A 15,334-nucleotide genomic window follows, 5' to 3' on the forward strand; every position below is an offset into this window, starting at 1 on the left:
GAGTAAATGTGTGATATCGTTCTTTAGGTGGATGCACGACTACCCTCTGTGGCCAGAACAGTCTGTGCAGGACGGAAAATCACATCACAGAATGCCGCTGTCGAGAAGCGTTCGTCGGCGACCCTTACAATAGAGAGACGGGCTGTCAACGTAAGCAAGACTTTGTCATACAGGGTGTTCAAAATTAAGCTTTCACTAGCACTTTATAAATAGGGCCTGACTTTTTCGGGTTTTATTTTTGGCCAAATTCGGGGGGGGTAAATATCGGGTGATATTTTTCATTCGAAAATTCGGGTGTATTCGGGTTAAATCCCGTTACGGCATATTCTGTCGTCGGGAATTCGGGCGTATTCGGGTGATTTTTGTTTTTTGTTTAATAAAAATTTGTCTTAACATGGAACTAATGTTTAGCAATGTTATCAAACTTTATTTTAATGCACGCTTACGAGTGTGCCACGCGACCCGGATGTTTTCGGGTAGATTCGGGTTAAGCCCGAATTTTACAGATTTCGTTCGGGGGGTAAATACCGGGCGGATACGGGTTTAACCCTAAAAAGTCAGGCCCTATTTATAGATAGGCGTACAAAAGAAAACTGGTACTATTTTTCTGTTCCTTGAGTAAGAAACAGGTGCTACATAATTAGCAGCACCTGTTTCTTACACAAGTAGCGTAAAGTTATCATTCGGTTTCCTGTCATCGCTGTGTTTGCTTAGCGCTCGTGAAAGATTAATTTTGAACACCCTCTATATTAAAGGTGCAATTTTTGGTACGCCACATGCCGTGAGCGTTCTCGTTGATTCTCGATCTGCCTACGCTAGCAATGTACCATTGTCAATAATACCTATCAAGGATAAGGTCACTGCGTAAGGTACAGAGTAACGAGACGGACATATGCAGTAAAAGTGCCTGCTATCTCGAGACTAAAGGAACAGCAGCATGGAAGGGCTGCTCATTATCTCCTTCCTGTCTCAACGAGAGAGCAAAATGTGATAGCGTGCATGAGCTTGTGAGAAGGGCATCATCAAAATGCTGGTTCTTGCGTTCGATAACAAACAGCCACAGAGATAGAAGACTGTGCTCAGTAACGTCACTTGAGCAGTAGCGCACCAACAGCAAAATTTAAAAATGTAAAATCATGCCGACCAAATAACTACAATGAGCAGATCTGTCAGATGCTGTGGCAAGCAGAGTTCATCAGTAAAGGTAATAGGAAAGGAAACAACTGCATTGCTTGATACCTTTAACCCTTCTTGAAGTGGATACTGCGCAGCTGCTCACATGTAACTCTCACTGTAATATGATTTTGTGCAGCGATACCAGAGAGGTGTTACCACGATGAGGACTGCCCTTCCATCGCAGTCTGCAGGAAGGGCGAAGACGGAAAGAACGACTGCTTCGGTACGTTACCGTCCTCTGTGTCAGAAGAAAGACCACTTTTTGTGATGTGCATGAGCAAACGAAAAAAATTTAACTAAAATGGCATTCCAGATTCGTGCCAGGGCTACAACTGTGCCGAAGGCGCCGTCTGCCAAGCTATCAATCATCGACCGCAGTGCACTTGTAAACCAGGCTTGGTGGGAGATCCACTCAACAGAGGTTGTAGAAGTGAGTGTTTATCACTGATGAATATTTTTTTCTAAATTCGGGGATAAAAATCAGGTAAATGAACATGCGCTCAAAATTCACGCAAATTCAGGTGGAAAAGCTTCCAGTATGCCAAATTTGAGGAGAAATCCGGCTCAGTTACTCAAACTAACTGTACTGGTTTGGTACGCACAGTGATGTAACTGTGTTTGCTGCCAAACAAGTTGGTGTACATTCCTGCAGACGTCTCAGTGAGGGGAATATGCCGGGTAAAAATTGGGTTTCGCCCTAAAGAGGCAACCTTCAGTTCGGTGAAACAATCGGGTTAAACCCTAAAAGTTTAGGCTTTATGCATCAGCCTCTCTCTAGGTATAGCCACTTCATAAGTTGAACGCTTACCTGTGATGTTGCAGTACCTGACGAGTGTCAACATGACGTGGACTGTAGGCAAGAACTCATCTGCCGCGGAGATACGACTGGCTTGAAGAAATGTGTTCGTAAGTATAGCATGTTCTTGAGATTTCTCATAGAACATTTTGCAGCATTTCTCGGTACTGTTTAAGGAAAAGCAGCCTGCCGATTTTCAAAAGTTTGTGCTCACAGGCTGATGCTGTGAAAGCATGCCACAATTTATGAGGGAGGTGTTAACCCCCCGTGTTATTGTGGTATGGTGGCCATTACATAGGAAGGTTGTGGTCTATGTGCACACTGACTGGGCACTAGAATGTTTGTTTCTGGCTGAGGTTGTTCAAAAGTAATGGGCAATCAACTTGCCTGTCTGTTAAAAAAGAGCAGATTACTTTGCTTTTGTGGATTTCTTAGCTCCGTTCAGGAAGCTGAAGTTCTGACAACTGAAGTGTCATGAAACCACTTGCCATATGCAGAAAGACACTCCTGCAGTCAAATCGCTTTCACATTTTTCCAAGAGTTTTTTCCCAGGCATTTTTTACATCTTAGTGTAAAACATTATCTATATATATGAGCTTATCACACTGATGGCACAGTACTGCACTCTGCACAATAGAAGCTACACAATATAGCTCATTCCCAACTTTGATAACTTTGATATGAGGATAACTTTGGTAACAGGCTGGTGTTGTCTGTTTTCCTCAGCCATTCACATTGTAACCGACTAGACTAATAGTTTTTCTTGAGGCTTAACAGTACATATGTGCCTGCTATAGTACATGAATATGTGTGTGTTATAGCTAGAGCCTGAAGTTTTCGGGAAATATTTTTTTCTAAATTCGGGGGGTAAAAATCGGGTAAATAAATATGTGCACCAAATTCGTGCGAATTCAGGTGAAAAAACTTCCAGTATGCTAAATTCGAGGAGAAATCAGGCTCAGTTACTCAAACTAAGTGTAGTGGTTTGGTACAAACGGTCATGAACTGCATTTGCCGCCAAATAAGTAAGTCTGTGCATTCCTAGAGAACCCAGTGAGGGCAATTTGCTGGGTAAAACTCGGGTTTCACCCTAAAGTGGCAACCGTCAATTCGGGGTGCAAATTCGGGGAAGAATCGGGTAAAACCCTAAAACATCGGCCTCTAGTTATAGCAAGGCTGTAACACGAGGACGCTCTTGTGTAAAGATCATTATCTTGTTTTTGTGACATCATCCGATAAAGTGTCTTGCCCTTGAGCGTACCAATGACTCGTAGCAGGCTAAGTAAGGGAAGCAGCTCGTGAAATGTGCCTGCGGGACCTGATGGAGATCTGCATCCTTTTTCAGCCGTCTGTGTGTACGAAAAATGTGCGCCAAACGCATTTTGTGTCGGCCTCAACCACAAGGCTCACTGCACATGTCCGCCCAACACGCACGGAGATGCCTACAACCCCGTTGCGCCTTGTGCCCGTGAGTATCGGCGACCTTGCGTGTGCAGCTGTTGATTGTCTGCTTAGCAGCATGGAATACACTTGACGTATTTTCTTACTATTATATATCTATTTTCTCGTGCAGCAACACAGCCTGTTGTCGTGGGCTGTGTTTCGGACGATGAATGTGCATCTCACGAAGTCTGCATTCAGGATGGCGACTGCACAGGTACGTACGTAGGCAGTTTTTTTTTTTTTTTTTTTTCTCCTCACCTCTCTTTCCGTAAAGGTTAGTTACTGCTGTAGGTCAGTGTTTCCCAAAGTGTGGTCCGCGGACCCCTGGGGGTCCGCGAGAGTGTCCGTGGGGGTCCGCGACCGTCTATCACATTTGAGTGAGGATTTTCGTCCCCACAAACACACGCTCGTACATGCTGCCCGATTTCCAAACACCCAGAATTTCCAAAATTGCTACAAACATGCTTCAACGGCTAGCTGCTAATTTCTGATAGAAAAGTCCTGCAATGCACGTTTGTCCGCGTCATACACATACAAACAAGAAGAAGAAACCAGTCCGGAATCGTTGCTGAAGCTGTATCGAAAGCATGCAGCAGCTGACGGGGTTGCTGGTTATGCACTGCCTGTGACGGTGTGTGTGTGTGGGGTCCGTGAATTGGTTCTCATCGCTTCCGGGGGTCCGTCACCGCCAAAAGTTTGGGAAACACTGCTGTAGGTGACGTAACATCCGTACGTACGAGCGACCGTTAAAATAACTTCTCGTGCCATTGAAATACGTACTATCAATATTGAGGTGCATCGATTCTCAGTCGTAGCGACGCTTAAAGGGACGCAGCTGTAATTTTAAAAGTCTTAAGTCGTCAGTTCCGGTTGGAAGTAGGGTTGCCACCTTTCGCAGTGAAAAATACCAGCTGAGGGAGAGGAGGTGGAATAGAGGGAAAGGAGGAAACGTTCGCAGGAAAGGGTAAGTAAGTGAGGGGTGGACAGTATACAGAGAGAGAGAGAGAGAGAAAGAACGAGCGTACTGGCTCAAGACAACAATGATAATAATAATGAATAACTAAAAAAGCGACTGGTGACTACGGAGTTGGATCTGTGCTCCAGATTTATTCAAGCTGCAGTGGAATGTTGAAAGGAAAACCCCGTAAAAGCCCCCTATGAAAGGTGTTGAGCCACAAATACCGGCAAAAGGCTGCCGGTATCACCTTCCTACCGGCAACCGGCAGAGAGAGCAAATAACCAGCCGTGCCGGTATAATACCGGCCTGGTGGCAACCCTAGTTGGAAGTCATCTAAGGCGCATGTTACGGATGTGATACCGTATAGCTAGGATAATAAAAAGGTGAAGGCTCGGACCCTTGCCTGTGTCACTAAAAGAGTGCTTATGCGTGTTTCAGATGCGTGTGCCAGCAAGCAGTGTGGCCCTAACGCAGTGTGCCGCGCTTTCAACCATAAGGCCAGTTGTCACTGCCTTCAAGACTTCAAGGGTGATCCAGAGAACCCCATTAACGGATGCAGACGTAAGCGTTCCTAGAAGTGTCTGAGCGTGCAGGACCCTTACGTTGCCTTTTTGTTTTTTTTTTTTGTTTTGTTTTTTGTAGCAAAGGACGAATGCCAGGTGGACAACGACTGCAGGAAGAGCACGGATGTGTGCCGTACGGATAACACGGGCAGCAAGAGGTGTTTTGGTGCGTAAACTTTATCTATAAATACTACAGCCTGAAGTTTTTTGGGAAATATTTTTTTCCCCAAATGTGGGGAGTAAAAATTGGGGAAATAAACGTGCGATCTAAATTCATGCAAATTTGGGTGAAAAAACTTCCAGTATGCTAAATTTTTGGGGGGGGGGGAATCGGGCTCTACCACTACTAACGGGAAGTGGACGAATTGTAATGGTGTGGTACAAACGGTGATGTAATTGCCAAACAAACTAGTGTTCGTTCCAACAGACGTTTGAAGGCAATTGGCCAGGTAAAAATCGGGTTTCACCCTGAAGTAGCAACCTTCAATTATGGGTAGAGCCTGAAGTTTTCGGGAAATATTTTTTCCTACATTCGGGGGGTAAAAATCGGGTAAATAAACATGTGCACTAAATTCATGCAAATTCGGGTGAAAAAACTTCCAGTACGCTAAATTCGGGGAGAAATCGGGCTCAGTTATTCAAACTAATTGTAGTGGTTTGGTACAAATGGTGATGTAACTGCATTTTTCTGCCAAACAAGTAAGTTAGTGCATTCCTACAGACATCCTAGTGAGGGCAATTTGACGGGTAAAAATTGGGTTTCACCCTAAAGAGGCAACCTTCAATTCGGGGTGCAAATTTGGGGAAGAATCGGGTTAAACCCTAAAACTTCAGGCTCTAATTATGGGGTGCAAATTTGAGGAAGAATCAGGTTAAACACTAAAACTTCAGGGTCTACCTATAAAATGGGTCTGCAAAAAGTTAAAAAAAAAAAACTGATGGTGACTGTCTTTACAGATGCGTGCCAATTCCACAAGTGTGGCCCAAATACTGTTTGCATTGCCAGGCATCACGCCTACGAGTGTGTGTGCAACGAAGGCTTCATACGGGATCAAGCAAACCAGTTTGGATGTGTCAGTGAGTATCTCCTGCTGACATATATACAGGGTGTTTCAGTTAAATCCCCGGGCCATATAATTCGCTAACAGGTGCACCAGTTGAAGGACACTTTTTTTTTTTTTAGAACTATCTGTTCAATACCACGTAGAAGCTGTGCACCGTGTGAACGCATGGGAGGTGCTCATTACTTCAATAAAAGTTCAGATGAGTTTCGTGAAAAACATAACTTCTAAAGCAGGGTGCCGTCGGCATTAAAATGGGTGCTACCCCCTTTTGGGACCTTCAGTGAACACCTTTTAGAGACAAATTTGCCCCCAAAGCGGGTCATTTGTTGCAGTAATTAACTAGTTTGTGTTTACATATTTTTGTTGCGGCTGCTCATGGTGTAGCGCAAAAGGACGTAATTCGTTAGTGTAAAGGACATAATTCATTGGTAGATGAGGGAGCGGAAGAGCGCCGTTAAAACGTACTGGTGTAAGTCATTGTTCTGCTTTAAAAGTTCTCGAGCTGAGTCCCCGACGGGGGTGCCGTTCAAACTAATATACATTCAATAACCGCTCACAAGGATGGTCGCATCCGGTAACCCATCTATGAAACAGACACCACCATGTTCGGCATTGACCGACAATCTACCCCGCCAACTTATTTTGTCCAAAAAATGCGTGGATATTGAATAAGCAAAATTTTAAACATCAGCAGTGCTTCCGCGGTCGCAGAAGCTCCGTCGGCCTCTCGAATTGTGTTTCTTATCTGTCAACTGGAACGTGGGTGCGCATGTTCGATTTTCGGTCTCTCGGTCTTCTTCATGGATCTATACCAGCTAGCCTGCACCCTTTCCCTTGTTTCATTAGTCCCAAGTAGCACAATATCTTGGCCCAATATTTGACCAATATTGGATGTGCATGTATGTATTGATTGTGCGTATATTGTATAATTAGGGCGTGACTTTTTCTCTTTAAATGCCTTTCTCAGATTCAGGGGGTAAAAATCGGGCGCTATTTTTAAATCTATAATTCGGGGAGAAATCTGGCGATAATTGTGCCTTCGGATGTTATCGGGTGTTTTTGTTTCTCCTTTTGTCTATTAAGTCCTTTCCTAATCTCTCTCTCTCTCTTTTTAAATTTTTTTGCGGGATCATGATCTTCCAGTGATAATCCCCGAAGGAATAGACAGTATTGACGCACATGGGTGTATTGCTGGGAACGTTAGTGACCCATTCTTACATGTGTTACACGTGGCGACCTTTGTTTGTCTTCAGTGGAAACGCCACTTGAGGATTTCATAGTGACTAGAATTCGGGCGGGAGAAATCGGGTTTAACCCGAATTGGTCGGAGGTCAGTTTGGGGGGGGAATAACCGGGCGGAATCGGGTTTAACCCGAAAAAGTCACTCCCTATGTATAATTAGGGCCTGACTTTTTAGGGTTAAACCCGTATCCGCCCGATATTTACCCCCCGAACGAAATCTGTAAAATTCGGGTTTAACCCGAATCTACCCGAAAACATCCGGGTCGCGTGCCACACTCATAAGCGTGCATTAAAAATAAAGTTTGATAACATTGCTAAACATTAGTTCCATGTTAAGACAAATTTTTATTAAACAAAAAAAATCACCCGAATACACCCGAATTCCTGACGACAGAATATGCCGTAACGGGATTTAACCCGAATACACCCGAATTTTCAAACGAAAAATATCACCCGATATTTACCCCCCGAATTTGGCCAAAAATAAAACCCGAAAAAGTCAGGCCCTATGTATAATGTGTTGTATAATGTGTATGTTAGGGACCGCATCACAGGCATGCCTAGCGGTTCCGCACCAAATCTTGTAAACAGAAACAGTGTTAAATAAAAGAACCAGAACCAGAAATGTTGGCGATGCCGGCCCCAACGTTGGTCCAAGATTGGACCAACATTGGACGAACAAAGGGCAAAAATGCATCAAGTGCTACTTGCATTTTTCAGAACGAGAACGCGACGAGTGCAAGAACCACACAGCTTGCCCCTCGACATCGGCCTGTATACCTAACACGGTGGGCGTCATGAAGTGCGCGGAGATCTGCATCAGCTTCAGTTGCACACCAGATGCCGACTGCATTGCGCTCAACCACCGCGGCCGCTGTAGCTGCAGGGAGGGCTACACGGGAGATCCAAACAGCCGTGACGGTTGTCAGAGTAAGTCGTTCTGTGCCATTAAAACTTCCTTCCTGGTACTGTTGAGATTGAATCATCGAAACAAGGGTCTGGACTCCCACATGGGGCATATTTGTTGTGTCGCTAAGAGTGTAACTGATGTGCACTGTTGCATTGCTGGTGGATGCAGCAACACAACAGTGCAGTGTCAGAGAGCAGACAACATACGGGACACTTTTAAAAAAATTTTTACAGAACTTTAATGAAAAAAAAAACTATGAGGGCAGCATATATGTCTTTTTTTTCAATCGAGTTACACGGCCAGGAGGACATCTTCTCGAAGAGAGTATGTAACCACAAGATGACTAATTAGTAATGGACCTCTACCTGTTTGTAAACAAATGACGTCATAATGTTCGACAGCGCCACGAGTTTGGTAGAGTCGAACTACGTTCAGTGCTAGTGGCAAACAAGGTCGCGCCCAAAAGCCACGGTCTTGAAGGGAATACGATGGTCTCTGAAAAGGACGCGACCTTCGGTCCTACTTTTCTTTCAAAAGGAGGCAGCGAACAATTGCCCATTCGTGGAACCCAGCTCTCCCCTTCCGATCCGTTTTGCTTTCGGTGTGTCTACCAACGTCATGATGACGTTTCTCAGGTAGAGGTTTATTACCTAAAATTCGTCGTGTCCCGCGGTATCAGGAGACCAAGATTATTGGCGGACACCCAGATATAAGAGAGGCCACGAAATCGTCAAAGCCAAGATGATAAAACAGAGAGGCACCTGGTGTATCAGTTTTCCTTCAGTTGTCCCTTTAGAGGTTGAAACCAGATTTCTGGAAAAACAGTTCTCTCGCACGAAGACGACCCCACGGGTTGGATTCTTTGTATAAAAGCTTGCCTTTAAATAAACCTTAGTTGTTAAAACACAGTTTACATTGTGCTGTGTTCATTTTTTTTTCTGCAAAGCACGCGAGCGAATGAAATATGCGTGCATATTGTTAACGATTTTGGCACTACGTCGATAAGCTCGTCAATTAAATTATCTGTTGGAACGACAGCTTTTTGCACTATCCTTGCTATGAAAATGGGAGGTAGTGGTCATTTCAATTTGAATTTATTTATTTTTGAGGTTCGCCCGTGAACAGCCGGTAAAGGCCTGGGTAACAGTGTACACAAGGGCAATGAATGGCTATGAAGGGCAATGTAATGCAAACTTATTTGACCAGTAAATGCATACTAGTAGCAAATTGCTATGTTCCTTTACGTATCCTCGGTGTTCCCACTTAGTGCTTTCACATTTAGGAATGTTTCGAAGTGACACCCTCTTGCTGATTGCATTTTGGTTGCATTTTGTGTTGGCTGTCTGAAGTGTAAGTCTTTACCATGTTTTCACAGGACTCCCAGAGCCAGAGTGCATCAATCACTCGGACTGTGCCAACCCGAACGAGGTGTGTCAGTTTGATGAAGCGTATGGTGAACGAAGATGTCAAGGTAAGCTTTGATAAAACATAATTTGTAAGAATTGGTATTCATTAAGGCCCTTCTTTTTCTGCTGCAGCAAATCCTGAATTCCGCAGCAGGGAACTATGAATTCCGCATTTTTCTGCGGTAAAAGGCAAATTGCCCTAGTTCAGACAGAAACTACTCTCGTTAGCTCTTAGTGTGGAGGAACACTGTTACAACTTTTGTGACTTAGCATAACGAGATACATTGTATACTTTCTTCTGAGAGGGAGTGACGTTTGTCACTGACTATCAAATTGTACTTGCTAAGTGACCTCTCTGCATGTACAGAGTTTACTGTCACACAGAGGTACTTGACAGCTATGGACACCAAAGCAGGGGTCAGCGTTTGCATTCCACTCCAGAATCCCAATACAGTCGCCGACCACCGATCGGGGTCCGAAAAATCGGGGACCGATCTTTCGGACCCCGATTTTTCGGACATGCTCGATTATTCGGACTCGTTCGCGGAACGGCCGCGGGTCCCATAAAGGTGATGTATAAGAACGTCCAAAATTTCGGATGCCGTGCAGCTCCGTCACTCGATATTTCGGACTCTGTTTGCTCAACCCGCAAATTTCTCTCATGGGGTAACGGAAAACATTGGTATCATCTGAAATTCGTATCAAAAGAAATCAACCAACTAAAATATTGAAGGAAAAAAATAGGCAGTGATGATTGTCGATTTTCCATTCCTCTGAGTAGAAGAGAAGTAGAAGAGAAGAATAAGAGAAGAATTGTCTGTCGTAGGCGTAGCGCTTTTGCGTCTTCGTTTTTGGCCAACGGTCCAGCACGTGCTTCCGCCCGCGAGTCGCGCGACAGCCCTGTAAAGCGAGCTTCACCTAAAGCACGCATGCATTAGGTGAAGCCGACTTGCGGACTTGATGACGGCGGTGCCTCTGTCAGTGTACTTACAGTGACGAAATGTCGCTTCGGGAAATAGAAGCTGATATTATCAGGCAGAGCTGGAAGTGTGTTAGGAAAGCATCGACAAATTTTTCCAGCCTACTAGGGCTTAGTAAAGTTTATTTTGAAGCGAAATTCGTTTTTTCGGACTGCTCGATTATTCGGACTCTTGCGCGATCCCCGCTGAGTCCGAAAAATCGGACGGCGACTGTATGTTAGAAGGTTGTTCCAACACACAGATGGGGCCATATCACGGCCTGGTGGCCTAATCCGGTTGGCACATCTACGCTGTAACGCAAGCCAACCCGGTGCGAGCAAAGTCTGTTCATCTCGCGCATAAACTGAGATAAGCACCCGGTTTCTAGAAAATTGTGCAAAACCTCATATTCTGCGGCAGACCCACAATTCCGCGAATTTTTGCAGAATCGCAGAAAAAGAAGGGCCTTAGGTATTCTGAAGCAGTGGTGGGGTACCAATTCCTCAAGTACTGCTCGAAATACATTTCAAATTGCATACTTTATATTATACTTAAAGTACTTTTCTCTGGTACTTTTCCTGTTCATTGGGACTCGAGGCAAAAGTCGGTAAAAACACATAAAAAATAATTTATGTGTCTTGAAGGGGCATTTTTGCAGAAGAAAATTCATCGTTTACAAGCTTGAAATGTTGGCAAGTTATTATAGAACTTTCATGCTGTTCTAGGGATTTTGCCACTGCTACTTGGCGCAATCACATCACGGCTGATTGCCTGTGTACATGTAAATGCAAATCATGCCATCTGATTCATATTCATGAATAAGGAGTTACGTAGCAGGGCTTAATACGCTTCCCAAAAATGCCTGCCAAAATTATGCAACTACCAAACAGTGAAACGCAAAGTGACACAAACTAAATTGGCAGTGTACTTGATGAGCACTTTATAGTACTCTGTCAGGTACTTTGTACTTTACTTTAGGTACACTTCTGAAGTACTGTACTTTGCCCACCACAGTTCTGAAAGCACGCACCTGTCTTTTTCTTTCCTGCACAGATGGCTGCAAGTTTCTGAAGTGCGCACCCCGTGCTGTCTGCGTTGTGGACAACCATTTGCCAAAGTGCTCCTGTCCTAATGGCCTCTACATTGGTGACCCCTACGACCAGCGTGAGGGGTGCAAGCAAGGTGCGCTTTGTGACATCATCCAAAGTTGTAACATCATCTCAACCAAACTTAGAAATGTGGGCTGCGCATAAAGCCACTTTGGTCTCTTTCCTGTAGACTTTCCGCTTCTAATTTTCACCGTCACGGTCGTCTGCACCATTTAACTTTTCTTACATACACCACGACCTACTAGATTATAACGACCATGTCACAATCAGCAACCCCTATGAGGAGCCCATCCGCACGATCCGCCAGGGGTTGCTACTGATCGGCACGCCACGATTGGACGATGGAAATTTGAATTCTGAACGTGCAGAAGCGTATGTACGACTACCGTAGCAGACGACAGCGATAGCTCCTATGAAAACGCGTAGAATGATGATGATAGTCAACCTCAGAATGAAACATCTGTGGAATATCCACCGCTTGTACAGAAATACTAAGGTGAGCTGAAGTACAAAGCATTGTAGAAGTTGAGGAAGCAATAACTGGGACGATGGGAAGCGCCACCGCTACCTTCCAAAAATGCGGCGCTGGGAAGGGGTACGCACGACATGGTCGTTATATAATCTAGTAGGTCATGACATACACACATTGCATACCATTCCTCATTTTCTTACAGTCGAGTGCCTCAAGGATGAGGACTGCCACATCACTAAAGCCTGCTTCCCGAACTTCTACTGCGAAGGTAAGAGATCCGCTTTCCTCGAACAAGGCTGCAAAAATCCAAACATTTCCACGAAAATTGAAAATTTTCCGCAACAGATCCTTGCGTGGATGGCTGCGGCATCAACGCCGCCTGCGTGGCGCAGAACCACCAACGCATCTGTCACTGCCGCCCGGGCTACACGGGCGACGCCCTGGTCCGCTGCGAGGAGATCCACTACTGCGACTCCAACCCGTGCCACTCGTCCGCGAAGTGCATCGACGTGCCAAGCGGGTACGAGTGCGTCTGCCAGTTGGGCTTCATCGGCGACCCCTACCGGCAGGGATGCCGCCACCCCGACTCCTGCCCCCACGGAAACGGGGACTGCCCCAGCCACCTGGCGTGCTATCCCGACGACCACGGTCAGCCCATGTGCCAGAATCCTTGCGACCGTTTCAAGTGCGGACCCAACACCGTGTGTCGGGCGGAGGGCCACGCGGCTAGGTGCGAGTGCCAACTTCACTTCCGCGGCGATCCAGCTCACGGCTGCAGCCGCGAGTCCGTGTCGTGCCTCTCGGATCACGACTGTCCGTCCGGGCACGCCTGCGTGGACGAGCAGTGCCGCCTGGTGTGCACGCGGGAGAGCGACTGCGCGCACGGGGAAAGGTGCATCAACAGCCGCTGCGTCCTGCCCTGCTTCGCGCACACCGACTGCCCTCCGAAAGAAGCGTGCCTGAGCCTGGGCTACTGCCAGGTGGGCTGCAGGAAGAACAGCGACTGCAGGCCGGACGAGACGTGCTCGCAGAACAGGTGTCAGAACCCGTGCGAGATTAAAGGGCTGTGCGGACCCAACGCGATCTGTAGGGTGAGCAACCATGAGGCCCAGTGCCACTGCCCCGAAGGACTGACTGGAAACCCGATCATTGGATGCAAGCGACCTGTCGTGACGTGCACGGGGTCGTGTCCCAAGGGACTGTCCTGCATTGAGAACAGGTGCAGGGCCACCTGCAGCGGTTGCATAATCGGAGAAGCCTGCGTCAAGGACTTCTGCATGGGTGAGTATTGCGAAGAAAAATTTTTTGTTACTCTTGCTGCTGAACAATTCAGTCGGGTGATGATGATGATAATGATGGCAGATTATACAGCTGTTCTGCACAGGACAGCTGTATGCTGTTCTGCACTTCTGTTTCTGATATGTGCATATCAGAAACCACGTGAACTACTACCGTTGAGCGATGGGGTATGTCTGCTCTGGGGAGGAACAAAAAGAACAACTTCATTACGAGATGATGAATGGAGAGTTTCATCGCCTGCTGCTCTACCCCATTGCTGGTGGTGATGCGGGGAATGAAATAATGAGCCCTTTCACAATAACGATCGGAGTCCTATGTTATCCAGAAAGGTCAAAAGAGCTTTCAGGGCAGAGTGTTGGTGGGCTGGACCCAACCTGTTTTTTTTTTTCTTCTTTTCTTTTTTTTGTTGAGGAAGTAACTTGAGTCTGCCCAGTCTAACATTGCTTTGCTACCGCTAGCAACAGTAATGTTTGTCCGTGAAAGAGTGAGAAGTGCAGCGCATAGCCCCGCATTAATAATTTTGTTAAGTTTTTCAGCCTTTCGCACATCGGCGAGGTTTGTAACAGAACCGTTGAGCATGTGGCGAAATTGATGTCGCCCTGTATCTTGATGGTCGAAACGGGGTCTTTGATTTCATTTTTGTTTTTAAATTTTTTTTTTTGTGAATGTGGAAGAGAAGAGGTAGCTTCTTAAACAACCTTACAGGAAATGAAAGTGTATAATTTTGTGTTAAAAAAATTTAAATACCAATTAATCTGCAGCATCCTGTTCGGGAGACAGCGAGTGTCCAGCTGGCGAATTATGCATCCACGGCTACTGCCAGTCAGGTTGCCGTTCGGACAGTGACTGTCACGTGCACCAGTTGTGCTCTCTCAACCACTGCTCCTGCAAGCCTGGATTTCAACCAGTAGATGATGGGTGCCAAGGTATGTATAAATATTCCCATCAAAAAACGCTGCTACTAAAATGCCATGATGCATAGCACTGCATAGTAGACCGTCTCGATTTATGCAAAACTCAGTCACCAGTGAATACTCGTGCCCACTGCGATGTACAGGGTTCGCCAAGATAAACTTCAGGGTTTGTAACGAAGATAAAACAAATTAGAGCAGTGTCGGAAAGCCAAAGTAGACGTTAGAAGATGTATTATGCCCCAATATTTTATGTCGATAATGCTGCTTGGTCTGTTTCTCTGTAGATAAATCGTTAAAATTAAAAGATCGCCGCTGCCTAAACGGCTATACGTGTGTTTCAGCTTCTTTCCGTCAGATGCCGAAACGGTCGAATGTGGCGTTGCAGAGTACGATTCTGCATTCAGTTCCACTTGTTCAGATTTCGATGTCGTCTGCAACGCCGTGTTGGTCCGTTTCGCCATCTGATGGAAAGGAGCTGAAACCGAGGTATAGCCGACTAGGCAGCGGCGGTTTTCTAGTTTTCACGATTTATCCACAGAGAAACAGACCAAATGGCAGTATCGACATAAAATTTTGGGGCATAATACGTCCGCTAACATCTACTTTAGCTTCCCGACACTGTTCTTATTTGTTTTATCTTCGTTACGAACCTCGAAGTTTATCTTGCCAAACCCTGTATTATCCTCGGTGGCTGATGCACTGACAAAAATGTAAGAAGTCTCCTGCCTCATTGCTTGCCTGGCTGCTAGGTTTGTTCTCTGGGTGTCATAGCTACCTGTTGGCATGTGCGCTGCCCACACCGACTAGCAGACAGTCATGCAGAGTGGTTCTGGTTCATCATACCACCTCTGTGCCGTGCCTTTCAACCACCCATTTTTATCTTTCAGGCTGTTGCTTCAGAAGGGGGTGTATTTACATGCTTTTCACTAAATATTGTGCAATCTCACAAAATTTTAGGGGGTCTCCTCTTCCTTTTCGGGGCGGGGGGGGGGGATCTGGATTTAGTCACTGGATATACTTCTT

General features: G+C 45.8%; 1 protein-coding gene across 2 annotated transcripts in view; it reads left to right on the forward strand.

Moving 5' to 3' along the window:
* LOC135370150 (uncharacterized) overlaps positions 1 to 15,334 on the forward strand; it is a 185,475-nt gene that overhangs the window by 105,543 nt on the left and 64,598 nt on the right. For both annotated transcript variants that reach the window (XM_064603843.1, XM_064603844.1), the window contains 15 exons: positions 28 to 150; positions 1,313 to 1,399; positions 1,490 to 1,606; positions 1,999 to 2,082; positions 3,318 to 3,440; positions 3,546 to 3,629; positions 4,812 to 4,934; positions 5,016 to 5,102; positions 5,894 to 6,013; positions 7,963 to 8,172; positions 9,528 to 9,623; positions 11,571 to 11,699; positions 12,301 to 12,366; positions 12,444 to 13,379; positions 14,159 to 14,323. In XM_064603843.1, the coding sequence (XP_064459913.1) occupies positions 28 to 150; positions 1,313 to 1,399; positions 1,490 to 1,606; positions 1,999 to 2,082; positions 3,318 to 3,440; positions 3,546 to 3,629; positions 4,812 to 4,934; positions 5,016 to 5,102; positions 5,894 to 6,013; positions 7,963 to 8,172; positions 9,528 to 9,623; positions 11,571 to 11,699; positions 12,301 to 12,366; positions 12,444 to 13,379; positions 14,159 to 14,323 (2,550 nt within the window). The remainder of the gene's footprint in view (positions 1 to 27; positions 151 to 1,312; positions 1,400 to 1,489; positions 1,607 to 1,998; positions 2,083 to 3,317; positions 3,441 to 3,545; positions 3,630 to 4,811; positions 4,935 to 5,015; positions 5,103 to 5,893; positions 6,014 to 7,962; positions 8,173 to 9,527; positions 9,624 to 11,570; positions 11,700 to 12,300; positions 12,367 to 12,443; positions 13,380 to 14,158; positions 14,324 to 15,334) is intronic.

This window comes from Ornithodoros turicata, chromosome 10 (assembly GCF_037126465.1).
Source record: "Ornithodoros turicata isolate Travis chromosome 10, ASM3712646v1, whole genome shotgun sequence".
NCBI classification, from domain to species: domain Eukaryota; kingdom Metazoa; phylum Arthropoda; class Arachnida; order Ixodida; family Argasidae; genus Ornithodoros; species Ornithodoros turicata.